Source organism: Manis pentadactyla, chromosome 9 (assembly GCF_030020395.1).
Source record: "Manis pentadactyla isolate mManPen7 chromosome 9, mManPen7.hap1, whole genome shotgun sequence".
NCBI classification, from domain to species: Eukaryota; Metazoa; Chordata; class Mammalia; order Pholidota; family Manidae; genus Manis; species Manis pentadactyla.
Genome location: NC_080027.1, coordinates 17,922,483 through 17,950,193, shown reverse-complemented (window position 1 = coordinate 17,950,193; position 27,711 = coordinate 17,922,483). Strand labels below are relative to the sequence as shown.

Sequence of the window (27,711 nt, the reverse complement as noted above, 5' to 3'; positions counted from 1 at the left end):
TAGAGTTGTTCTTACATATTTTCCAAAACATCACATAGGTTGTAAGTTTGGAATATAATTACAGAATTAATTTATGTAGCAGAATAATAAACAGGAATAATTTTTAAAAATGATACTGTGTTGACTCCATTTTGCTCTTAACTCTTTTGCTACATAAAAGCAAGTGGCAGGAAATAAAATGGTGTGTATACATGTAGAAGAAAATCTATAACTGAGTGAAAAGGTGGCATCTCTGCTTCCATACTAAATTTGTCTCCTTTGCTTTCTTAACCTTTGGGCCAAAAGGAAACAAAGGGAAAAGGTTTCTGCTCAGCCCTGAAGCCCTGCAGACAGCCTTGTTGAAAATCAAAAGGAATTTTGCTCACAGTTTGAGATTTCTGCAAATAGCTCCTTAACCCTAACCTGGCCTCCTCCAGGAGATAGGGAACTATGTATGAAAATAATGATTGGCCTTGTCAAAGATGTGTAGGAGTACCATGACCAGACCTTGGTCAGCAAGGGTCAAACTAACCAAGAGCCTGGAGTTTCTCAGCCTTCTCAGGCCCTCACTGGCACCCAGATGTCTGCAATTGTCAGTCACCCCCTAACCTGCTGCCCCTCCTGCTCCCCTTTTCACTAACATAAAAGACTCTTGCAATCAACCCTGACTTAAGATGGTACGTTAGTACATTAGTCCACTTTCTTTGTCTCCTGGATTTTTGAATAGTCACTTTCCCTGTCTCAAAACCTTGTCTCTAGACTTATTGACATGTCATGAGGTGAGGGGCATGAACTTGGACACCCTAATGAATTCATCCCATACTGTTACCTTTACGTTTGACCTTGCACATAAAAATTAATTTCTTCCCATCAAGGAAGAAGTGTGCCCCACCCCCCTGAAAAAAACTACCCAGTGATTGAAAATTAAGTATGGAAGAGAAAAAACCCTTTGGGGCTAATGTTAGAAGACTTGTCCCTGGTAGATTTAGTCTAGGAATGAAGACATAGACTGTTTGATGGCTCATTGACAAGGAACCCAACTATTCTTTTAGAAGAAGAGTTTCACAGTAATGATATGAATTCTGGTATTTAGAAGACAAAAAAAAGCAGGGGCTAAAATTTAACAAATAAGTTTAATGGTCAAATAGCTTGTTAAAACTTGCTTGATTTGTTGTGTTGAGAATGAGAATTTAATTTGGTTTAGATCTCACTAGCTATCTTTTGTAACTTTGAAATTAAGGTTTCATTTTGTCTGAAATGTGAAGAAAAACCAGTAACCAAAGTTTATACAGAAAAAGGAATGTCAGTTTTGAATTTTAAAAAAAAAATGTAAGGCTCTTTAGTCATACAGATGGTAAAGATGTAGGGGGAAGAAAAAGTGTGACAGTAATCTTGCACTGAAAAAAGTTGATTTTTCCTTAAGCCAAATGTATTTTATTGCAAATATATTTAAGGTTTAAGAATTGTTATTTTATACCCTTTCCCCAATAAGCCAACACATAACTTCATAAGCCAGAAATGTTTTTAAAATAAAGATAATTAAAATTACACAAAGTTATAGAAGATTAAAAAAATACATGATAGCTATCTTGGTACATAGTAGGTTTAGTTGAATAGATGTTGCACTGATGCATAGAAACACATTTTATAGTTTCTGTAATAGTAACCTTTTACTTCATTCTTGTGCTGCTAATAATTCAATAGAAACAAAATATTAATATGCTGAATTCTCAACAGCATATTTTAGAAAGTGTTGATTGTGTCTATTAAATCACTACTCTGTTTACACACTGAAAACATTTCACATCTGCATAAATACATTCTTAGTGGACTAACCACTTGCATTAATTCTGTCATCATAGGTCTTCTTACTACATAGTATCTTCACATATAGTGGCCTCAACATTACTAGTGTTTCAAAAAGGACAACTTCACTCTTCTTCATGGCTTTCTGAGATCCATTTCTTAAATGCCAGGCAATATCTCAAAAGCCTATCAAATGCTAACAAGTCAGCCTGAACGACGGCAGGATGCTGTTCAATGCTTGGGAGTCACAGGGTAGCTCTCCACACCAGGATAGCTCATTTTGTTGGGCAACTTCAACCCTGGTGTTCTTTACCATCTCTTGATTGTCACTGAAATTTTTACAGCATCAGTCCACAATGAAAAAAAAAATTAGCCAAATGCTAATTCAAGGGCATGGAAACGTCTAATGATTCAGAGTGATAGTAAGTGGTGACTTTTTCTAACAATTTGGTATTTTTGTTCTTCCGTTTTTAAGGTTACTTCCGTCAAACCCCAGAGCACCCACAGAAGGGGAAGCAGTAATTTAGCTACTTTGGGTGTACTGTATGAACATTAAGGCTTGATATAGATCCGTACAGAAAACTGCCTTTGCAAGCAAGCCCTTTCCGTTCTTGCTCAACTGTGAAACGTATATTCCTGGAGTCCATATCATCATCTTCATCCGGACTGTAAACTTCTGCACAATTGGATGGACGTTTTGGGCAATGGATTTGTGACAAGGCCGTTCACCTGCCTGCATTCGCGGCTTCTTCCTGATTACCATAGTTGTAGGGCCTGTCCTTTCTGCTGGGAATGCCACCCCGGGAAAAGTCTGAGTCGCCCAATGTCCCTCCTCCCACATACCTGCAGTGCCTCCTGGGCGCCGGCGTAGGTGACAACCTGCAGACGCCAGGCTAGTGCCTCCGCGTCTCCTCCCCGCCTCTCCAAGCGGGGACGCAGAGCACCCGGCAGCCACGTTTCCGCTCCCCCCTCATCCCCCCGGCCTGCCACAGCGGGTTCCCGCGCTCAGGGCTGGGCCGCCGCAGTGGCCTGGCCGTCAGCGTTCCTGCGCCACCTGCGCCAGGGCCCTCTCAAACCCAGCCCAGCCCACCCCATCCCCCAGGTAGGACTCGGGAGGGAGGAGAGATGAAGCAAGCAGGCTTTGATGGCAGCAAGCCGCCGAGTAGGCGGGCAGGGTCCTGCCGCCGCGACGATGAACACTGTTGGAGGAAGGGGCACGATCTCCCGATTCCCGCCCGAGCCTAGCTGCCCTGCTGCAGAATGGGTCCACACTGGCCCTTCCCGGCGCTGGCTAGAGGCCAATCAGCTTCCTCGCTGGGAGTTTGCTATCCAATGAGAACACTCAGACTGCAGGATCTTTGCGCCCATTGGCAGCGGTTTACTCCGAGCGAGGAGTCCGTCGCTGGAGGCAAACGTTTCCCCAGAAGCCGCCAAGTGCAGACGCGTGACAGCTCGGTCCGGGAAGGACTCTCCTCTTAGGTGAGTTACCCCTGTGGTCCTGGGGCTGATCGGGAGTTTTGGGGGAAATTCACTGGAAGAAGCATGACTCAGGAAAACCTCAGACTCCGGGAGGGGGACAGAGGACCTTACACCTACCATCGTTCTGAAAGGGGGCCCTAGGTCTGTTCCTGACATAAAAAGAAACGTAAAGTTCCTTGCTGAGACTATGGAGGGCAATAACTTGGCAGAGTTTTGTTGGTGTGTCGGGGGTGGGAGGGAAAGGTTGGGCCGTTTAGTGAGATTTTGAGGTCTAGTTTAAGGTCGGTCTTTAAAATAGGGGATTGGTTAGGACAGGGTATAAGCATTGGGTAATAGTTTAGGGTTGGTGCACTAAACGGCCCAACCTTTCCCTCCCACCCCCGACACACAACCAAAATTCTGTCAAGTTGTTGCCCTCCATAATCTCAGCAAGCAATAAACTTAGCTCTGTCTTATCGACGGGTTGTTATGGTGAATTTTCTGGGAGCCAGCGCTTGACATTCTTCGAGACCTAGTCACTTTCTGCTGCCGCAACCCAACACCCTTAAATCAGGGAATCACTGTGTTCCTCTGAGTCCCTTCAACCTCTGCAACGGGCGCTCTCCAAACGCAAAGGTGGGGAAAGTAGATCGCGTTTGGTTGAACCCCAGGTACTTTTGTTGAGCTCCCCAGGTGCTGAGCTTATTTTACACTGGGAGGGAAGAAGCCTTTTAAGGAATCTTTTTGATTATCTAATCAAAACTTGAAAAGGCCTCATGGTTGGTGACAATCTGCTTTATTGCAACATTACAATGCGAATCTCTCCTTGTTTGTTGTACTTATGTTAAAGAAAAGTCCACAGGGAAGAGGCATAGGCTCCCGTTATCTGTTTCTCAGAAAGCGGGCCGCGGCGACGAGGAAGTTCGGAAGGTGCCGTTTCGGGCCGGAGGGACTGTCTGAAACAACACATCATCAGGATTCACTCCGGGGCCAGCCGCCAGGCCCGCTTCCCCAGGTGTCCAAGAAAGTGAAGGACCTAGAGGGACGGCGTGGGGGGTGGGAGGCCGAGGCTGGAAGAAGCCAGGCGATGTGAAAATGAAAGTAAATCATTTACTGGGCCGGCTGAGCAGCGGGGCGCCCAAGGCGGAGGGACTTTTCAAACCGTGCCGCCGCAGCTGCAGCGCTTCCTGCGCGCAGGCCTGCGCTGCCCCGGGGAGGACCGGCCTCGGCGCGCGCGGCGCCTGGACGGCCCGCGGGGCGGGCAGCCGTCTGGCTTTTACCGCAGTGGCTGCCCCTGATCACGCTGTGTGCGGGCGGTGGCGCAGGCGACTTGCACGCGGCCTCGGTCCGCCGAGGGCTGATCGCTGCCCCTCAGCAGCCTTCCTCCGCGCCTGGCCAGCGGGCGAGGCCCAGAGAGGAGCGAGAAGGCGGAGAGGGAGGGGACAGGGTCGGGGAAGGATACCCGCAAGGTTTCTTAACCTCTCTCCCTTCCCACTGTGACTGTTCAAATTCATCCCAGTACCGTACAAAACCCCCATTTCCCCTGCCCTTTTTATGTTCCCTTTTTGGTTCCACGTGTAATAATCACCCCTTGAAGCGCTTGGGGTCCTCTCTCCGTAAGACGGATCATCATCAACAGACACACTTGAGGTCCCAGATTCCCTTAGTTGTTGGCATTAAGTTCTTACCTTCAAGGATCTTAAAGTATTGCCCACCTCCTAGTTATATGTATCTGTTTTTATTTCCCCAGGTTCTCTGCATTTTAAAACGCATCCCTCGGGTAAGTATACAGACACTGAAAACGGTCATAGCAGTAATGTTTACTGGGCAACCGGCTGGGTCCTCGGCACTGTTATAAAGGCTTTGCATGCATTCTATTTTTTAATCTCAGCACTGGAGGCTGATTCTACCAGTCTTCCCATCTTAGAAGTGTGCATAATGAGGCAGAGTACTTAATTAATATGTCCAAGGTCGTGCAGCTAGTCCATGGTAACCTGATGTTTGAACCGAAGTGTTCTTATAAAAAGTAGCATTGATACAATACTTCCATATTCATTATCTCATTTGGAATCACTGCAGTCATTTTACAAACAGGAACGCTGAAGTGAATTTCCTAAATAGCTCAGTACCCGGAAGGATGAGGCCAGGGCTCCTGCTCCATAGCAGATGGTTAGGAAAATAGGCATAGTCTTTAGGTAACTTACACTTGACGAGAAATACAGAGGCTCGAGCATAACAACACGAAGAAGAAAAGCAACATGAAGAGACAACCCAGGGGAGAATCATTCTCTGAATTTCTTTGTGGTCTTCAATAAATCAATGTTGTTTTCTAGAATGAAAGAGCCTTCAGACACAGAATAATTAAGAACAACTTGTGTGCCTCAACTGGATCTTGATCTAAATAAATGCACACTGTGATTAGGAAAAAGTCCTTGATTTTCAGAGATGAAAAGTGACAATTGGGGTAAAATGTCATGATGTTTCTAACTGTAATCTAGTAAAATAAAAAAGATGATGCAAATTTGCAAAACGAATAATTACTAACTCTCTGTGATACATGTATGGAGGTATATTTATACTTTTCTCTCTTTTCTTCTTTTTTCTATTTGAAAAAGTTCCTAAGTCATCCCAATTATACTCCCTGGGGCTTTGTGACCTTTAGTAAATAATTGAATCTCTTAGGATGTTCCAATTCTTTATCTGTAACATGGGACTAATAATACTTATTTCACAAAGTTGTTAGAAGTATATGAAGTAACTTATAAAAAGTATTTAGGACAGAGTATAGTGCATCTTATGCATACTCCATTCATTGGATGTATCTTTATAAATGTGTCTTTATTGAGGGCTGCCATGTGCCAGGCATTGTGTGAGATGCTGGTATACTGAAAGGCAGCTGCTGCCCTCCATGACCTTCATCCTAATGGTATTTATCACTACTGAGAATTTTATTTACATTTCATTCTCTTCTGTGGAGACCTCAGAGGAAAGATAGAGGGGAAAATACTTCTTTTTTTAAAAAAAGTAGTTCTATAATTTTATTTACATTATTTCGTAAGCCATTTTTTTCTCTTTTTTTTAAATTAATTAATTATTTTGTTGTCATTAATCTACAGTTACATGAAGAATATTATGTTTACTAGGGTCCCCCCTTCACCAAATCCCCCCACAAACCCCATTGAAAATACTTCTTTAAGCAAAACACCAAAGCCACAACTAAAGTTCCTATCTTGCCAGGCATTCTAATTTTATTTTGTTTTTATGATTCTTTTCCCATCTGTCTCTCTGTAATTTAACACCCCTGTGCCGTCTCCATCTTAAATGGAGGCCAGATTTTAACATCACTGTAACTAGAACACACTTAAATTCTCAGACTGCAAACCCTTCTGAGGGTATTATATGCCTACATTTGAATTCCATCTCTGCCCCGTAGCCCAGGCCTCTGGCATGTCACCTTCCTTCTCTGAGTGATATTTTCCTCAACTGCAAAATGCAACTATACCTACTTTGCGTGGTATCTGGGGATTGGCAATTAGACATGATTTAGGTAAACTATTTAGTATAGTATCTGACATGCAGTGCTCTTTAAAAGGGAGCTTTTATTGCTGAGGTGATTATAGTTAGTGGATAAACTGTCTACTTGCTAAGTTAGTATCTCTGGAGGGATTGAGGCAAGGGGCGAAGGGGAAAGGTGGGATATAGGGTCCCCATTAGTCATATCCTCTGTACAGTTAATCATAGCTATGAAGATAACTGCTCTAACTTGAACCTTTTTGAAATTAGTGTTTCAGCTGAACTGTCTATTCATCTTTAAGCCACCATGAGCTCTAAGAAGCGCAGGTCACAGAAGGTCTCATTTGATGAAAAAAGTAATATGAAAATTGAGCACTATTTTTCTCAGGTATGTTGGAAATACTATTCATGAAATATATCAACATTAGTCTTAGCTATCCTTGACACTGGGTTTCATAGTTCTTCCTGCCAGAAATTAGCTCATTGTACGTTGGAAATATTAAGCTAAATCTTTCTCATCCATTTTATTCTTTCTATGTCAGGGGGTTGCTGTGGGAAAGGGAGTTTTAATACAAATCTTGGCCACATCCAAGAGGCTTTTATTGAAATAAAAGCTATTGTAATGCTTCCTGAACAACAAAAATCAAATACAATGTATTGCAGCAAACTGAAGAATAAAAATAAACTATATCCTAGCATGAAATTACCTACTATCCCAAATATGGCTGTTCTATTTGATCGCAGTAAGAACCTACATTTTTACAGTGCTTTATAGTTTATAAAACAACGTTTAAAATAATTGCTCTCAGCATAGTCTTGTTAAGCAGGCAGGGAGGATTTTATTACCCTCCATTTGTTTGCGAGGAGAGAAGTGAGCTGTTGCTTATGAAGTGAGCTGTTACTTAAGGCAGAAGTGGAGTGAAGGCTTGGACTTAAGTTACATTAAGTCAGGGGTCTTTCTGTTATCTGGACTGTTATCATCTCAAACCATTGTATCCTTTCCTGAGTCTCAAATGCTCCCGGAATTTATCAAGAGGGCTGAGAAATGGCAAGCATTTGAGAATGCAACAGCCAAGCCTTTACCTTGTTTCCTTTTTTTGTGGTTCTAACTGGAATACCCCAATATCTAGAAAGGCCAAGACAAGCCTAGCTGTGTCCTTCTCTGTCCTACTTGATGACAGAGTGAGCTAATAACCACATATCACTCCCATTCCCCTTTTAAAAGTGTCTCTATCTGCTCAAGAGTCCTCTGAAAAGTGGGAAACCTGTTACAGAGTTCTGGTGGGATGTGTGACAAAGATTTTTCTGACAGCATTAGGCTAAAGGGATGCTCTTTGACAGTTTGTATGTATGCCCAGAATATATTTATATTACCTTATGTTCCCTTTTTGTGATCCAGAATATTAGTACCATTATGAAGAAGGAAAATAAAAGTTAGCCTATTAATGTGCCAGTAACTGTGCTAGGCACTGTCACACATGAAGTTACACTTAATTTACACCCATCCTGTCATTGTTATTCCCACTACCTGCAATTGACATTGCTGTCAATGAAACCCTATTTGTTGATACCTGTACCACGATGACTATGACCTGGGGAAACTGTATCTCTTGGACATAGGAATCAGGTGCCCTTAAGCTATCACTGAATTTCTGCTACTTGATTAGTCCTCCATACATAATTCCTCTCCTCTCCTCTGGCCCCTGGTTTTTAAGATAATGCCCTATAAAAATGGGAATCACGGATATAACATTTTACAAAAAAAAAAAATAGGAATACACAGTCAAATGGGAAAAATATTTGGACTGAATGTTGCAGTTCTGACAGTCACTTCTGTCAGTGTTATTATATGACCCTAAGAAAAGCACTTACAGGGACAACTTTCTGTACCTCAGTTTCTCCCTCAAAAAGGAGAGATTGGCCTTATTTGTTGCTCTTCATTTCCTAGAATTTGGGGATTAATTGCTATAATAGAGGAATAGATTTGAGTTCTTTGTATGATAGATGCTGGGTGAATCAAGGCTGTCATTATTAGAAATGACTATACTATCATGGCCAGATGATTAGTTAACTAATGATGGTTTCATTTAACATTTAATGTCTGATCATAAGCTGTGGTGACATACTCTTACTGAAGAATGGTAACTTATTTGGTGCTTTAAAAACAAATTTTTGGTGCAATGTATCACTTGTGTTTGGAAAAAGTAAAAATTATAAAGCTGAAAATAGTAGACAAGATGTGAAATAACACTATGAGAAAAGTGGTAGACTTTTAGGCACCTCTATTTTTAGGCACCTGGAAGAAAAGTTGTGTTTCTTTTCTCCAATTTCTCAGGGAAGAAAAAAGTGCTAGTTTTGTAGTATTAAGAGCTTATCTGAGTAATGGGACAGGAAACTCACCTTAATTTTGAATCCCAACTAAATTCTGATTTCCTTTTATTCATTGGCCTTTGGAGATTGGTTCTGAGTTTCCTATAGAAATTTTGTAAATTGCATCCTAAAAAGAGAAACAGAAGACTAAGGTTGCATTCAGAGTTTAAAGTATTGAATGATTTTTAGGTCACTAAAAAGCAACAGAATGATTCCAGTGTTTCTCAGAAGAAGACAGACTCTAAAGAAGGTCTAACAGATGTAACTAACATCCAAGCTCAAGGACCCAAAGACCAGAAGGTGCCCCTGAATAAGACCATTTACATCACCTTGGATGTAAACCACAGGAAGCACGTGCTCACACATGGCGGAAGGGGCAGCTTATACGGGGCACTCAACACTCTCACGGCTATCAAGAAAGAGATGGAGACTCAGCAGGGCAGAGAAATGCTCGTGCGTGGCACAGAAGGAATTGAAGGTTACATAAACCTTGGAATGCCCCTCCGATGTTTTCCAGAAAGCTGCCACGTGCTAATCACATTTGCCCGAAATAAAAGTGAGCAGAGGGAAGGGAACCAGGCGTTTGGCCGGCATGACCTGGCCTCTACCGACTGTGTCAAATTTTATATTCATGCCATTGAGAAGAGGAAAAAAAGGATCGTGAAGCTCAGGCAGCTTCACCAGCAAGGCTGCAAACTGTGCATCTACGCTTTCAAAGGAGAAACCATCAAGGACGCTCTGTGCAAGGATGGCAGACTTCTTTCCTTTCTGGAGCATGATGACTGGAAACTCATTAAAAACCTGGACTCCATTTTAGAGAACACACAGCCGGTCGATGACTTGGAGGGCAAGCTCTTTGAGGTGGAGGCTGAGAGAAGAATGAGCTCTAGGGCGGGAGCTGCTCGGGAGCCCCTGTCAGAGAAAAGGAACACCCGTGTGTTGAGAGAAGAAATTGTGGCCCAGTACCCCAGTTTGAAAAGAGAAAGTGAAAAAAATCAGAGAAAACTTCAAGAAAGAAATGGAGAAAAAAAAGAACAAAGCTTCATTATTTCAACTGCAGAAAGCAAATTTCGGGAAACTGACAAAAAACTCTACTCTGGTTAAAGTCCACAGATTTCTTTCTCATCTCAGTGACTCAGTTGGGTGCATATCATGGGACAACAATGGGAATAAGGGTTCTGCCACCTGCTATGTTTTTACAGGGTTGTTCATTTTCACTTGTCGGCATGTAATAAATTACGTTGTGGGAGAAGGGATAGAGACAAGTAGGTGGGCAGACATAATTGGTCAATGTGTAAAGGTGACATTCATTTATGAAGATCTCCCTGAAAAAGAGGAGAACTGTTTTTTTCTTGAACCTTGGTTTGAGATATCTGGTGTAACTCTTGATTACGCTGTTCTGAAACTGAAGGAAAATGGACAGCGGGTACCTTTGGGACTATATAATGGGATTGCTCCTACACCACTTACGGGGTTGGTTTATATTATTGGCCACCCATATGGAGAACCAAAGTCTACTGACGCTTGTGCTGTGATCTCTCTGGGTCAGCGAGAAAAGAAATTTCAGGAACATCTTCAGGCTAGAGAAGAGGAGGGTTACAATTTTGATCAGCAGTATATCCATATGCACACTCAAAGAAGTTTCCAAGAAGTAATGCACGACCCTGATGTGATTACCTATGACACCACTTTTTACTTTGGGGCTTCTGGCTCCCCGGTGTTTGATTCAAAAGGTTCATTGGTGGCCATGCATACTGCTGGCTTCCCTTATCTGTACCAAAATGGGATTTCTAGTATCATTGAGTTTGGTTCCACTATGGAATCCATCCTCTTTGATATTAAGCAAAACTATGGAACTTGGTATACAGAAGTATGTATAAATCAGCAGGATGTAGAAATGGTGGGTGAGGAGGATTGAGGATGGTGAGAGTTCAGTCTAATTGCTGGCATTTAGGGAATTTCCTATGGAGTTGCTATTCTATAGATGAATAGAGTTTTTAAATCTAAAATGATGAATTTCATTTAAAAATAACAATTACTATTATTGACCATATCCTATGCACCTGACTTTTTTCCCAAGCACATGAAGACTGGAGTCTTAACATCTTTATGAAGTGGGCTACTATTCCCCTAAAGTCAAGCAATGTGAATAATGATAAGATTAAGTAATAATTAGTCATATGACAGTAAAAGGGTAACTATTGGTTCTTATCATCTTGAGTATCTTCCCCTAAGTTAGTTTTTTGAGGGTAGGGCCCACGACTTACCATTACCCCTAATGTCTGGCAGGTGGAAAGTAAGTGTTTAAACAATGTGTCGGTTAATCAATAGCACAATTTAAGTATGCAGTTAATCTTAACTGAGGAGCTAAAGCCTCGATTGGAAATAATCTCAAACAAAGCTTTCAGAATTTCCCAAATCCTCATATTACTAAAAACTCAGAATATATGTGTCCTGAAACTCAGAGGGTAATATCCACTCTCCCCATATTTAAAAGCTATTAGGGCAAATGGGATACCTTAAAAATTACATTACTTTATTCATATTTCCTTAGTTTTTACCCAATATCCTTTCTGCGATCTGAGTTCCACCCAGCATCCCACGTTACATTTAGTTGTCACATCCCGTGTGTCACATCAGGCTTCTGTTGGCTGTGACAGTTTCTCGACTTTTCTTGTTTTGGATGCCCTTGGTGGTCAGAGAGCACACACATTAGGTACTTCGTAGGGTGCCCTTCTCCTGGAACGTGTCTGATATTTTTCTCATGATTAGACTGGGGCTGTGGGTTTTGAAGAGAAAAACCAAAGAGGCAAAACCCCATTCTTACCATACCACCCCAGGGATACATTCTATCAACATGATTTGGGTTGTCCTGGGTCCCTGAGCCAAAGTGGGGCTTATCAGGTTTCTCTACTGTGCAGTTAACCTTTCCCCTCCTCTCTGTGCCTTTTGGAAGGAAGTTATTTGATGTCCACACTTACAGGGTGGAGAGTTATGGCTCCTCTTCCTCATTAGGCCTCTTAGAATATCTGCACAACTTATTCTCAGTCATTCTTCTGGGAGATGTGTCTCTTCCCTCCCATTCATGTGTATCGGTGTGGACTCATAAATATACTTTGGTTATAAACCAGTACTACTTTACTGAGATGCTCAAACTGTTCCAGCTTTGGTCTGCGGGAGCACTTTCAGAGGGGGGCCCCTTGTGCCCCCTGTGACCTACCTGCATCAGTGTGTTATGTTTGTTTCTTTGCTTTTTGAGCACTTCCTTAGTTCTGGCACTACAGGATACCCCAGACTTTTGGGGTATATTTCCTGCCTCACTCCTAAAATTAGCCATTTCTCCAGGAAGCCTTGGTTCCTTCTAAAGGAGAATAGTATTGGCTACCAAGATCCGGACCCTAGGTGTGCTTGTTGCTATTGGGGTATTTCTTCTAGGCCCTCTCAGCTGACAGAGCAAAGAAATACATGTGTGTATCTAACTCATGTACAGTAGTCCCCCCTTATCTGAAGTTCAGCTTTTTGTGGTTCCCATGACCCATGCTCAGGCTGAGCCTCATCTGTCCTATGACCAGAAGGTCAATCGTAGCCCAGATCACAATGCCTCCATCATTCACGTTGCTTCACCTTATCTCATAATCATTTTATCATCTCATGTCATCACAAGAAGGATGAGGACAGAACAGTAAGGTATTCCGAGAGCAAGAGAAAGAGGTAGACCATATTCACATCACTTTTACTGCAATATATTGTTATAATTGTTTTTATTTTATTGTTAATCTCTTACTGTGTCTAATTTATAAATGACACTTTATCATAGGTATGTATGCATAGGAAAAAACATAGTATATACATAGGGTTCAGCACTATCCGTGGTTTTAGGCATCCACTGGGGATCTTGGAATGTGTCTCCCACAGATAGGGGGGGATTATATATATACACATACCTAAGAACATTTGTATCTGTAACCATCTGTATGTGTAATAAATGAAACCATTCTTACAGGTGTCCCAGCTTTAGTCCATCACCACACATGGATCAGCCAGGCCAACTGTGAGAATTTGCTCCTACCATCCACCACCTATTTACTTAATTGTTTAGTTCCAGTATACATACATGTACAGCAGTATCATAATTGTTCACTTGTACTGGGATGGGAAATAACTTTATCCACTAGAGCTCAGTGTTTCTGTGCAGTTTCCTTTGCCTCTCATCTTAGGAACTCATTCCCAGAGCTACCCGGGTCAGTGCTTTTTCCCTCCCCACCTTCAGTAAGTTTGTTTCATACATTTGTCATATGTCTCTTCATAGCTCCCATTCTTTCCTTTGATCCCTCAGTCTCCTAAGTGATTTTTTTTTAAATGTGCATACACTAAGCTTCTCTCCTCATGCTATACATTCTGTGGATCTTAACAAATGCATAATATCATGTATACACCATTACAATATGTACAGAATTGTTTTTCCACCTTAAGATTCCCCTGTGCTTCACCTACTTATCCCTCCCCCTCCCCTGAACCCCTGGTGACCACTGAACTTCTTAACTGTTTTTATAGTTCTGCTTTTTCCAGAAGGTCACATAGGTGGAGTCATGTAGTATGTAGCCTTTTCCAATTGACTTCTTTTACTTTGAAGTACGCAGTTCACATTCCTCTGTGTCTTTTTGTGGCTTGATAGCTCATTGGTTTTTATCACCGCGTAATAGTCCATTGTGTTGATATACCACAGCTTGTTTATACATTCACCTCCTGAGATATCTTAATTGATTCCATTTTTGGTGATTGTGAATAAAGCTGCTATAAACATTGGTGTATGGATTTTTGTGTGAACATTATTTTCAACTCAATTGGATAAATTCCTAAGAGTGTGATTACTGGACTGTATGGTTAAATGATGTTTTCCTTTGTAAGAATCTGCCAAACTGTCTTCCAGTGTAGCTGAGCCGTTTTGCATTCCTACCAAAGATGAATGAGAGTTTTTTGGACTTTATTCATCCTACTATTGTTGAAATGTCTGCTATTCTTCGGGGGAGTTTGGGGTTTATTCATGAAACTGGAGCTGTCTTGGATGTCTAGGGTATGTACATATAGCATCAGTCTGTATTCTGTCAAGAGAATAAAGATGCTATAAATATTATAAGAATGAGGTGCTTACTTAGGAATTGGGGTTATGTGAGTGTGGGACAAGCAGGGAAAGAGAAGTGTAAGATTGCTGCTAGAGGATGTCAGCTGAAAGCATTGAAAGGGAGAGAGAGGTTGCCATATCTCTTCACCATGATGGTGAACTAGTAACTTACAAAGGGTTTGTAAAGGTTCTGCATCAGGCACAACCTACACGTGGAAGCTTGTGGAGATACTACAAAGTCCTGTCTGACTGCCATGATCTTCCAATAATGACTACCTCTTCGTTTCCACCTTCTAAGTTTCTTATGATTTTTTTCTCATTGGCAAATGCTAACTCAGAACACACAGGGATTCTGGGAAAAATAGTTCTCAGCTTTATAAGGGAAGTAAGGACCAGCACACACCTGCATATAGTCCAGCACTTTATATAATCAAATTATCACTGATAGCTAGATTATAATGCAGCACTTATCATAAAGTATATGTTTCAACTTTGATTAAGTAATTGCAAGTCATCTGCATATTCACTGTCCTGCGAGTTATGCTATAAGCGAATCCTATCACCACGTGTTTTTGTTTTGCTGAAGTATTCTGCCATGTTTAATATCTGATGCCATCACAGAGAATTATCAAGTTAAAAGCTAACATTGGGCACAGATAGAAAAAAAAATAACAAAACAAAAACAGTTCCTTTCTGTTCCCTTTTAGTCATTCACACAGCCCACCTTCTTTCTGTCTCTGCTCATTTTCCACATGGGAATTCTAGGTGAGCTCAAAAAAAGCTTTAAACATAGCCTTGAAACATGTTTTCTCATTTCTGCCTTTGTTTCTTTTCCAAAACATTCATTTCCTTATTTCATCCCTTCCCATCTTCCACATCGAAACACAAATTCTTGTTTTTTGTCACACTCCCTGCCTGTTAACAGCCTCTGACGGCAGCCAGGAAGAATTTTGAGTTTCAAATGTTGAAAACCAGCCTCCCTGGCATGTTTTCTCAGTCTGCCTTGGGAAAATTACCTAGAATCCCTGAGCCCTGCTTTTTGTCTATCATTTTGAAAAAATGACATAGCCTGTTTATGGGTTAATCACTGTCCTAAGCATTTTATGTGTGTTAGTGCTAATTCTCAGATCAGGCCTCTGAGGTAGGTCCTTTCATTGTCCCCATTTTACTGAAGAGGAAACCAGCACAAAGCATTAAGGACCTTGGCCAGCCTTGTCCAGCTCTGGAGAACTGGAGTATGGACCCAAGACAGTCTGGCACAGAGTCCATGTTCCTAATGCCTCCACACTGTCTCCTAAAGGGTAAGGTGGAAATAATAATGATTCTCAGGAAGGTTAAATGAGGCACCCCACTTCCTTTCCCCTTGTCCTTCAAACTCTCCAAGTGGTGACTTTATGAATTATCATGAGTTAGATTAGGAGATTCCTTTTAAGGTCTGAAGAAGAACAGATCTAATACTTTGTTTAGAGTTCTGTGTGGCTGGGAGAGAAAAAGTGAGGAAGGAAAATGGGATGGGAAATTTAAAGATGAGAGAAAGGACAGTTGCTCTTTGGAATGTCTGACCTCTGATCAAACTTGTTGGCCTTTTGTCAACTTTTCTACAGGCCCTCTTCTTCACTTCTTAATTTACATACGGTAAAATGCACTCTTTGAATTTTGTTGTACAGCCCTCTGAGTGTTAACACAGGCAAAGCCTCTTGTCACCGCTACCACTAAGTGAATACAGAACAACACTCCAGAGAAGACCCCTGTGTTCCCCACTGTGCTCTGGCCCTTGCCCCCGACTAGTCCTTGGCAACCTCTTGTCTGCTATTCTATAAGGTCATTCTATTCTTAACTTCTTATGGCATCTTGATTTTCCTTCCACCTGTCAAACCATCCCTGCGCCTTTCTCCTCATTTTATGCAAATGCTCCCTCAGAATCCTGTCGTCAGCCCTTCTTGCTCATTCTCCCCTTGGCCACCACATTTCTTTCCATTCTCTTTCATCTCTTTTATAAATAATATTGTTATTGATCTCTTTTATCAATAATATTGTTATCAATAATATTGATATTTTGTCAATATTATTGTGGTAGCTGACATGCATGCAATGCTTAATATTTAGGACTGTGCTAAAACTGTTAACACTCTTATCACATTTAAACTTTGTCACTTCCTTAGGAGGTAGATACTGTCATTGTCTCAATTTTACAGATGAGGAAATAAGGTATCTACAGTGGAAGGTCATCCTGAGCAGTGCAACGGTTTTGGACCACAGGTGTCTTGCTCTGGAACCTGAGACAGAGCCACAGAGCTCACTCCAGAGCCACGTGGAGCCCAGAAATCCATTCCAGATCACCAGGGGCACTAAGCCCCATTCTGTCCTCTGGCTTCTAAAGCCAGTCTCTTACAAATGCGAATGACCCAAAATTCATGTAGGAAATCACATAATCTAATGGGAAAGTAATAAAGCATTTGGTTTTGATTCTTATTTCATTCATTGATAATGACTGATTTCAAGGCAGTTATTTCTGTCTGCCTAAGTTTCCCCTTCGTTTACTACAAAACAAAAAAAGTGCTGGGTAAATCCAAGTTGTTTAGTATTAGCAGTAACATGATATGCTTAGGTGATGAACTAACTAATTTTTCAAACTTTTTGGAAAAGAAAGGACAAGATTCCTGTGGGATGGCTCAGGGATTTGAGAAGATGGTCTGGAATCTGGTAGGAAATGTTCTCACCCAGTGACGGGGGCCACCTAGGTGGAGGGGTGGGATTGATGGCCCCCCTCTGATCTACCTGTTAATGACTCTGAGTGGCTGGACGTAGGATTGAAATAAGCCCCCTAAATGGTTCCTCGGCTGTTAATTATGTTATTCACTCTCTTCTGGGCAGGAGCAGTAAGAGATGTGATGATAATGGAGCAACAGTAGCAACCTTGCATTTGATGGCAGTGGCTACTGATTAGCTTTGGGTGAACCCAAACCACCACCAGCCACTCAAAACAGAAAATAAAAGCATGTGGTCACTCACACCTCCCTCTTACCCCTGATCTCTCCCTTCCCCTCTACCAAAAGCTCAGCTGCTTTTGGAGAAAGATAGAGATGGAGCTGAGAGCTCCCTGTCCCCAGGACGGACCATAGGCCACATACACTTGTGTGAATATGGGAGGGGAGGGCTCAAACTCATGGCCCTGTTGAATTCAGGTGCCCAGCTCACCTGTCCCTACCCTGTCCCATGAGAAGAAGAGGTTCTGGCAGCCACCTGAGTGGTTGAAGGCACCAAGGAATGAGGGATGGAGCTGGTGGTGGTAGTGGTGGTGGGGGACACAGATTGGGTCCCTGGGCTTGAGTGCTCTGCAGACACCAACAGGTACAGGGCAGGGAGCTCACACTGGTTCTTCGGGGCTGACCCCGGAGCAACAGGACAAAGGAAGGAACAAGACTGACTATTAAGTTTTATTTCCTCCTCAGTCTTCCCTTCCCCTCCTGAATTCAATGTCCTTCATTGTAGAACTGATGGCTGTACGCATTCAGTCCCCATCTCATAAGGGCCAGAGGGGATTCTCCTGTTCAGGAGCTGCTTCATGTGAATCAGGTAGATTGTCCCCAAACCATTTCCCTGTGTGCTCCGGATTTTCCAGCAAAAATAATATAGAATCCCAAAAGAAGAAAGGGACATACCACCTTGGGTAAAGACTGAGCACTGAGGCCATTTCCTGGTACCACATTGCCACCTGCTGGATGTAGGCGCCGGCGCACTCCTTCTAAACAAAAGCAGCCATTAACCTGTTAAACCCTTGTCGAAACTGAGGGCTGGACCCAAGGTCTCCTTCAGCTGGCGTCCGCTTTTCTGGGTGGTTCAGCTCAGACTCATTATCCAACAAAAGAAGGATCCAAAAGATCTTGGTATGTATATTCAGGAGCTCAGCCAACCCAGCCTTGACATCAACTTGGATTTAATAAGAAAAAGCAGTAGTTGCCTTTTACGGGGGAAACTTTAACCCCTACATCATCACCTGGATTTTGTTGCTTTCCTTCAGGGAGAGGTCACCTTATCTTCTAATAGATAGAGTGAAATCAGATCATCTTAATTCAGTCAAGGACTGAATTTGAAACCGAGTTGCAGAATGTTAATGCTCTGTCTACCTCTGGTCTTCTCCACTTCTAGAGTTTAGCCCTCTAGGGGCCTCAACCTAGAGCTTGGGATATTTATTAGTGTCCCAAACCTTATCAAATCCTGAAGCCCACTTTTTATCTCATCAGCACCATGAGTCTTTAGGTAATTCCACCTCACTTTTCACTGACTTACCCAGGTTGGATGGGGTGTGAACATTAGTACAATCCTTATAAATCTAAAGAATATATGAACATATTTCATGTATTCTTTGTCATCTATGCACTTATCAGTCTGTTCCCTGTGGAAACCTAGTAAGTCCTGACAGTTGACTGCCACAAAGTCAAACCAAGTGGCAGGGCCAGCTGCAGCCACTGGCCAGATATGGCATCTTTGCTAGAGCAAATTAACACTACCTCAGGTATGGGGTGTGTGGCCACTGATTGAATGTGTTCTTTTTGTCACCATCAGAAAAGAGGATCATAAGCAGTTCAACTCACATGGAATACACAATAGCATATATGTTTTTGGTTGTCCCAAGATTGTAGTAACACTTTTTTTTTTTTTAATATCTGGAAGGATATTTATTTATTTATTTTTATTGCAATAATGTTTAGATACAGTATTATGTTGGCTTCAGTTGTATAACATTGTTACTCAATACTTGTATACATTACTAGCTACTTGCCACAATAAGTATAGTTACACCATAACACTCTCTTCTTTTGTTATGATATAGATAGAAAAAGTCTGGACTATTTGTGTTTCCTGCAGACCATCACATTAATCCACTCTACCAATGATATCATGCAAAACAGGCCAGATGAGCAAGAAGTAGCCACTACGTTAGAGGTCGTGGTACACACACATTTCAGATGATGGGAAATAAGCCCTACGAAGAATCGGAGGCCCACTAAATCAGGGATATGCCAGGATATTGCATCCAAGGTAAAAGATAAATCATGAAATCTTGTGTTCCCCACCATGAAGAAGGAAGTACACTGCCTCTTTGGTTTCTGAAAAGGGTGCTGGAATAATTGGACATTCCTGTACAAAAATACAGACACAGACTTTATACCTTTCACAAAAATTAACTCAAAATGAACCATGAACTTAAATGTAAAATATAAAACTATAAAATTCCAAAGATAATAAAGAGAGAGTGAGATGACCTTAGGTTTGGCGGTCTTCTCAGCTACAACACAAAAGATTTGATCCATGAAAGAAAATATTGTTATGTTGAACTTACATTAAAATTAAAAACTGCTCATATTATTCAGCCATAAGAAGAAAACAAATCCTACCATTTGCAACAACATGGATGGAGCTAGAGGGTATTATGCTCAGTGCAATAAGCCAGGTGGAGAAAGACAAATACCAAATGATTCCACTCATATGTGGAGTATAAGAACAAAGAAAAACTGAAGGAACAAAATAGCAGCAGAATCACAGAACCCAAGAATGGACTAACAGTTACCAAAGGGAAAGGGACTGGGGAAGATGGGTGGGAAGGGAGGGATAAGGGTGGGGAAAAAGAAAGGGGGCATTACAATTAGCATGTATAATGTGGGAGGGGTATGGGGCGGGCTCTACAACACAGAGAAGACAAGTAGTGATTTTACAGCATCTTACTACACTGATGGACAGTGACTGTGAAGGGGTATGTGGGGGGACTTGGTGAAGGGGGAAGCCTAGTAAACATAATGTTCTTCATGTAATTGTAGATTAATGATACCAAAATAAAAATAAATAAAAATTAAAAACTGCTCTGTGAAAGACACTGTTAAAATGAAGGCTGCTGTGCCCCAGCGCCAGGTGTGCTGGGCAACGTCCAAGGATGTCCATGTGAACCTGTGCACCAGGAATCTGAGGTGGTTCCTACCACACTTGGGCCCTGTGGCTCCTGCCATGGGCTGAATGCTGCACGTGCTCCTTATTTTAAAAGAGAGTAAGAGAGAAGACAGGCAGACAGACAGAATAAAAAGACAAGTCACAGGCTGAGCTAAAATATTTGTGAAAGGCTCATCTGACAAAGTGCTGTTATGTAAAATACACAAAGAAATTTTAAAATTGAACAATAAAACAATCTGATTAGAAAGATGGGCCAAAGACCTTAACAGACACTTCGCCTCAGAGGTAGAGGGCAAGTGAGCAGGTGAAAAGATGCTCAAGTCATATGTCATCAGAAAATTGCAACTGAAAACAGCAGTAAGACACACTACCTATGTCCTGTAGGTTCTCTGTCAAAACCCAAAGGATACAGAACACCAAGAGTGAACCCTAGTATAAAATATGGACATCAGTTAATGATAATGAATCAATATCATTGGCTCATCAATTTTAGCAAATGTAACACACAAACATGAAATGTTCATATTTGGGGAAGCTGAAGGGGTGGGGCATAGAGGTTGGGTTCCAATGAATGTGACCCAACAGAGAGTGCCAGACAGAAGCTGCATTACATTTAAAAAATTTTTTTGTTTTTAAATAATTGTAGATTCACATGCAACTGTAAGAAATCAGAGAGAGAGATATCATGTACCCTCTTCTCCCATGTTACCCAAGGGTAACATCCTACAAACTATACCTAAAAATCCATAGTGCAGTATCACTAATGATATTGACACAGTAAAGATACAGAATAGTTACATTTCTTCTGTGAAGAAGCCAATGGGCAACATGGGCCGTGTTTAGGTGCTTGGGCTGATAGCTCCAGCTGAGCTCCCAGGTGACAGCGTCAATCATTAGACATGAATGAGCAGGCCTACAATGATTCCAGTCCCCAGCCATCCTTGAAGCTGCCTGGAGCTACATGGAAGAGACTAGTTGTCCTCATCAAGCCCTCCCCAAATTGCAGATTCTCATGCAAAATAAATGTTTTCAGCCACTAATTTTGGGTTGGTTTGTTACAGAACATAGGTAATTTTTAAAAATGACTTTTGGTGAACATTCCACAGAAAAAGAAGAGAATGGCTTTTCACTGAAACTTGGTGTTAAGCAATGATGGCATTTTTTTTCTTAAAGTATCATCAAATTATACCTTTGAACAATTCAGACTTGCTTCCTTCTAATCAGTCTTAATAAGTGGGATTTTATTATAGCTGCCACGTTCCCATTTACAAATTGGGCACATCATTTGATTAAAGATTATTATGCCACTTATAGGTGGAAACAGGAGGCAACTGGGGAGATACAGTCTGGATACTCAAATGGAATGTCTGAAGTTTTCAGGGGCTTTTGGTACAGATTCTTTGAAATTAAGACTGTTTTAGAAGATCTAAGATGTGTAATCAAACTATTACTATTATTATCCACACATAATTATAAGTTATAATTTTCAAATGGTTTGTTGTGAATTATAAATTATCATAGCTTATCAAAAACACACATCTTGCAACTGTCACTGATCACTAATGTCAAGTCATCTGTATATTCACCTCCTTCTGCAAATGAATCAGGCTATCTACAAACCCCTTTGTGTGTCATTAGGCATTTTTGTCTGCTATAATATTCTGCCATGTTTAACAAGGAAGACACAGGAAGAACGGATATAAAATCAGGCTGGACATAGCTAGAAGCCAGTGCCTTCCTGCTTCCCATTTATCTTTCAAACAGCCTGTCTAATGTGTTAATAGCCCTCTTATCTGTTTTAGGCTTTTTCACCTGGGAATTTCTGGTTTGGCTGGTCAGGTGTTGTTTTCTGCCTGGTACTTCCAGTATACCCTTATAGCATCACTAATAGCATCTGGATCTGTCCTTACTTAGATCATAAGGAAGTTTCCAGAATCTTCATACCCTTGGTCTCATGATTGGAAATAAAAATGAAAATAACTCAGTAAAACTTTCAATTTATTTTTTCAATTCTAGTTTTGTTCTTCTAAACACTCTGTTTTGCATTTTCTCCCTTCCCTCCCTTCCCAAGGAGACAATTTTACATTTCCACATACTTTTCCTCATATTGCATCACCTCCTTGTCATATAACATATGTTATGAAACAGGCATTTTATTTTTTCGAGCCTAACTAAATTTTGACTACCAATTTCCCTTCTGGCTAAATTTCTACCCTGGGGAAAATTGCTTAAATTCCCTAAATTTTGTCATTTGGAAAAGGGGAATAATAATGGCTCTTGAAAGGATTAATTAATTCATAATTATTAGAATAAAATTATAAAATTCATAATTATAGTAAGTTAATTAATAATGACTCTTGGTAGGATTAATTGAGGTATTCTTTCCCTTTTGTCTACCAATCCCTGAAATCTAATGTTCTAATGAATGGTTTGAATGAGTTGGATTGGGAGACTGGCCTTAAGGAAGAGGCTGACTGGACCTTCTGGAGTTCATGCTGCAAAGATTTCTGGGCCAGTGTGTGAGCAAGAATGGAGCTCAGAAGTAGCCTCTATCCTGGTGCTTTTAGAGGCCCAAAGAAGAGCATGTATGACTTTTTTTCTTTTGCTTTCTGTTTAGAACTCCAGGAGGAGGGATGAAAAAGATCTAGAAAAAATAACGAGAGGAGGAAAGAAAGTTGTAATTCAAGGAAGAGTGAGAGAGGGAAAGCAAATCTTCCAAGACAAGAAGGATCATACGATATTATGAAAGAAAATGATTATTTCAGAAAGATTCACAATCCCTGTCCCTAAATCATCATCTATTTTTATTTTTCCTGGATCTTCATCACATGAATTGTCTTTTGTGGTTGCAACCTCAGCAAAATAAAGTTTGTGTTCTCTGGCAAGACTAACTTATAATCCCGACGTCAATCTGCCCTTTTAGATTGTTTTCCACATTAACTATTGATGACGAAAATGACTAAGTCTAGCTTGTGTCTGTCTTGAGTCTCATTATTTTGGTTGTGGAAACCCTGCAGAATAAATCAAGTTAGCATGTGTTTTCTGGACTACAGTAACGTTGAAGCAGGCCAGAAGAAACGCATTTGCTCTCTCCATAGACGATATAAATCCCTCATTCACCAGATTGTTGCATCCCTTTGGACTGGCTGGCTCTCCATAGCAGAGGCTGGAGTTGAGCAATAACCGGAACGCGGCCTCTGGCGGCACGCGTCCCCTTGGGCCAGCAGGGGGCGTGTGGGCTCCAAGAGCACCGGCCCGAGCAGCCAGGGGGCGTGGCTCTGCATCCTTGATGGACAGCTAAGGATGCGGGCGACGATGAGGTAATAGAGCCGGAGCGAGGGGGGAGTCGGGGTGCGGACTAGTGTGTGCGAATGTGAGTGTGGGGGTGCGTGCACAAGCCGGAGACGCTGCAGGTCTCGGAGCTGGCACTGCGGACATTGACCACGCTGCCTTAAAACAAATAAGAAAATACCATTCCTGGGAGGGAGGCTGCAGAGTTGCGGCCGGTAACAGCTGCGGTCCCAGGGCCGTGTGATGGCGGGTCGCTTTTCGGCGTCTAAGGACTGGGGGAACCCCGGCAGACGCGGGTTTGTTTCGGCGCCCCGCTCGGGAGGGCCGCTTCCTTCTGGAGGCGACTGAGCAGAGACACAGGGAGGGCGAGCTCTCGCCCGGGCGGCGGAGGTGGGGCGGGAGGGGAGAGGGGAGGAGAGCCTGGCGTGCCATTCCGGGCGCGAGCGCGCGGCCAGATCCCACCCCGGCGTCTGCAGAGCCCGAGGCGCAACTGGTGTGCGGGTCTGGTCCTCGCCTCGCCGTCAGCCCCAGCTCGCGGCCGCCGGGGCTCCCCTCCCCGCCGGGTGGCTTTGCAAGGCGGGGGCCTGTTTGCAGAGAGCCGGGCATTTGCATGAAGCGGCTCGACCCCCCGGCGCAGCGGCAGCAGCGGCTGAGCCCGGAGGCGGCGCGCGGTCGGAGCCAGGCGGCCCCGGTCTCCGGGCCCCGGTGGATGCGCGGCTGGGGAGCGGCCCATGGGCCCGAGCTGAGGCTGCCCGGGGCGGCAGGGCGCGGGGCGGGGAGCGCGGTCGAGGCCCGGAGGCGGCGGCGCAGGAGGAAGCGGAGGAGGACGGGCGCGCCGGGCCCGGGAGGCAGGCAGCGCAGCGCCGCCGCAGCCCCGGGCTCATCATGCTCCTGGCCTCGGCCGTGGTGGTCTGGGAATGGCTGAACGAGCACGGCCGCTGGCGTCCCTACAGCCCGGCCGTGAGCCACCACATCGAGGCGGTGGTCCGCGCCGGCCCGCGCGCCGGGGGCAGCGTGGTGCTGGGCCAGGTGGACAGCCGGCTCGCGCCCTACATCATCGACCTGCAGTCCATGAACCAGTTCCGCCAGGACACGGGTGAGCCGGCCGCCCCTGACCCGCCCGCGCCCACCTCCCCTCCCTGCCCGAGATCTCCCACTTCGAGAGCCCAGGGCCACCCAGTCGGCGCCTCCGCGCAGCGGTGTCACCAAGAGGTGGTCGTGGAAGGGGCGCTTTACACCCCACGATCCTGCAGTGAACGTGCGTGCAAGTGGTGTCAGTGTTCTGATTATGCTCACCGAGCTTCAGCCCAGCCCTAGGGAACCCTCCCACCTTGGGCCCCTTTTAAGCTCGTGGTGGCCCCAAGTCCTACCATGTGGAATTCGGGGGCCTCCCCAGTCCACAGACAGTGCATACTCCTAGGCTCATCCCTCATACATTGGCCGACCCTGCTCTGCTTCAGGCACCCCTGGGCCTGCCACAGGTCCCCCTCATCACCCACCGCTGCCTCGGCGCCCTGTGGGGGATGCCTTCCCACCGCTGGGCCCCGGGGGTGGGGACTGGCGGGAGGAAGAAGGGATTCCCTGGAGGCTCTGTCTGTAGTCTGGTGTGGGAAGGGCCGGGCCCGCCCGCGAGGAGAGACTGGAGTTGCGGGATTCCAGGGCCCGAAGCACCCTGGAAGCTGTGGCACTGGCCGTGCCGCGGCTGGGGCGCTCCAAGCGCCGAAGCAACAGGCCAGAGCAGATGGAGAGCGGCGGGGAGGGCCAGGCTCGGGATGCCGGCAGGGGCGCCGCGCCCCTTGTCCGCGGAGGAGGAAGATTCCGAAGGAGATACTGTCGCCACGCTTCCTCCCAAAACTGTCCCCCGTGAGGGGCACTGTGCCCTCCCAGAGCACTAAACCCCTATCTTTTTGTGAGAACCAAGCTGCCCCTGTGGCCACCCCAATCCCACTTCCCAGCTGGCCAGTCTTTCCAGGTCCCAGTAAGGAGGAGAGCCTGCAGGGAGGTCTGGGTGGCCCGTGGTTGGTGGGAGGGGTAGAGCAGAGGTGCGTCTCTTTCCTTGGCCTGGGGTGTTCAGGCGTGATTGAAGACCTAGGACACATCTGACTCTGCAGCAGTGTCCACGGGCATGGGAGCTTATTTCTGGAATTCAGGCTGGGCTTTGCCAAGAGTGTGACCAAAAGCCTGGAGAGGCAGGTGTTGTGGGGAGGGACTCGAGAGGATGGCTGGGGGAATCCCAGAGGGCCAGAGAACAGCTGTTGGAGCAGGGCATCTCAGCCTCCCTGGAAAGCCCCCACATCCTGTGCGCTAATTAGGATTGTTATGGGAAAGATCTTTCCACCCTGTGTCCTCATCTTTAGTCATAACTCCCAACAACCTCTTTGCCAAGGACTCTGCAGACACTGGCTGACTGAGTAAAGCTTTCGGAGGAAAGGATTTCCAAAGTTTTGGCATCTGGAGGGGCTTAAACCTTGGTGGGAAGGGGGCTAGGAGAGGCCAGAGGGAGAATGTGGGGATATTGAGGAGGATTAAATGTGGCTGAGGGGGAGGGACAGAATGTCATTGTGCAAGTTGGACAGAGGTTGCAGAGGCGGAGGCATCAGCAGTAGGGGGTGGTGTGCAGGAAGGTAAGGGAGCTGAGCCCTGGAGGTGGGACCTGAGAGACAAGCAGTGCAAACACTGGGAATTCCTGTCTTGCTAAGAATAAACCGGCAGGTATTAGTGTTTCTACTTCAGACTAAATCTCTGCAAATCTGGAGAAACACGTTGGTGACGTAAAGATCCGAGCCCCACAAGTGGGCAGGGGGCAGCTTAGTCAGTGTTCAGTGGTATTTAAGACAGGCATGACGAGTCATGTCTTGAAGCACCCTGTCTACAGAGGTGAACTTCTGGGGAAAACTGGGGAAAAGAGGTTGAAGGGCAGAAGCTACCTCTCTTAGGTCTGACCGCTCTGCCCTGAAGACAGGTTGACCACTACCTTTGGTTAGCAATTTAGTCTGAGGCCCGGGCTTCTCAGATTTTAGACTGGAGACAGAGAATTGGCCCTGGAGTTTTAAAAATATGGCTTCAGAGTGTGTTTTACATGTTTGTCTGTCTTTGAGGCGTGAGATACATGCTTTGCTTTCATCCACCCATTTTAATGGTCAGTTGGTCAGTGTGTACCGAGTGCCTCCCTTCTTGGTGCCAGGCCCTGCACTGGGTGCGGAAGCCACTAGGCTGAATTCCCAGGAATGCTGGGTCTGTCAGAGAGCTTGTTAAAGTAGAATAGCATCTCTGGGTTTCTGGGCTCAGAGCCCCCCTCCTCTGCTGCTTCCTCTCAATATAGCTCATTGATGAGACCGTGACATGGTAGGAACTTTAAACCACCGGCTCCCAGGCAACCTCAGCCAAGCCCCGGCAATGTTTAATTAAATTACCCACCATCCCAAGCCACATTTGAAGCTGGGAACCAGAAACATCCCCCAAACAAAGGAGAGCTGGAAGTCCCCTGCCTAGAGGCAATTCCTCTCTTTTTTGTTGCCTCCTCTATGTAGGGACATTTCCTGACATGAGAGCTTTGTTTTTTCAGAAGTTGCCTGCCCCGCTGCCAGTGAGTCCTCAGACTCTCCGCTCCCCTGGGCTCTGACCTCATCCAGCCTGTCTCCAGGGAGATGGCCAGGAGGTTGCAGATACCCTCTGCCCACCTCTATTTGTGCTGGGCCCTGCTTGTCTATGCTTCTTTTGAGTGAGCTTGTCTGCATTCTCCGCTGGTCTGCTCCAGGCATTTTGTGCTGAAGAATCTGGAAGAAGGGAAGAGAGGGGCGAGATAGAGAAGACTGGGTCTTGGCTGCTTCCCAAAGCCTTGGCTGGGTTCTGTCCACCTGCGCTCATTTACCTTGATGGAATGACCCTTTTCTGGTGTGCAGCAGTGAGTGCTGAACTTCAGCGTCCCTTCCCCCTGTGCCTTTCAGTGCATGGGGTGGCTGCCTATCCCAGGCCCGAGCTACAGGAGAGAGAGAGGAAGACCCAGGCTGGGAGGGGGGAGACGTGGCTCAGGCTCTTGTTCCAGACTCACTGGCTTACTGTGTGACCTTGAGCAAGTCCTTAGCTGCTCAGACCTCATTTTCCCCTGTAGAATAAAGAGCAGCTTTAACATTCCTTCTGGCTCCTTGATTCCCATCACGCAGATCAGATGGGCAGGTGAATGGGACTGGCTCCTGCATCTGCTTGCCAGTGGCATGGCATGAGGG

At 44.4% G+C, this 27,711-nt stretch overlaps 2 protein-coding genes across 6 annotated transcripts in view; both read left to right on the top strand.

Moving 5' to 3' along the window:
- The first annotated feature begins 2,260 nt into the window (after positions 1-2,260).
- On the top strand, positions 2,261-13,934 carry FAM111A (FAM111 trypsin like peptidase A). The gene is given in 5 exon segments (XM_057507051.1): positions 2,261-3,264; positions 4,141-5,023; positions 6,617-7,144; positions 9,316-10,116; positions 10,118-13,934. Coding segments are annotated over 3 exon segments (1,809 nt in total). The 5' UTR covers positions 2,261-3,264; positions 4,141-5,023; positions 6,617-7,063; the 3' UTR covers positions 11,045-13,934.
- A 9,520-nt stretch (positions 13,935-23,454) lies between these two features.
- DTX4 (deltex E3 ubiquitin ligase 4) overlaps positions 23,455-27,711 on the top strand; it is a 34,057-nt gene continuing 29,800 nt past the window's right edge. For 4 of the 5 annotated variants that reach the window (XR_005023725.2, XR_008999170.1, XR_005023726.2 and 1 more), the window contains exon 1: positions 23,927-24,581. Coding sequence is in view for 1 of the 5 variants with exons in the window: in XM_036880326.2 (XP_036736221.2) it covers positions 24,371-24,581 (211 nt within the window). In the remaining 4 variants the exon portion in view is untranslated. Of the gene's footprint in view, positions 23,515-23,926; positions 24,582-27,711 lie in introns of those variants that run through there. The other variant, XM_057507050.1, reaches the window with a different exon arrangement.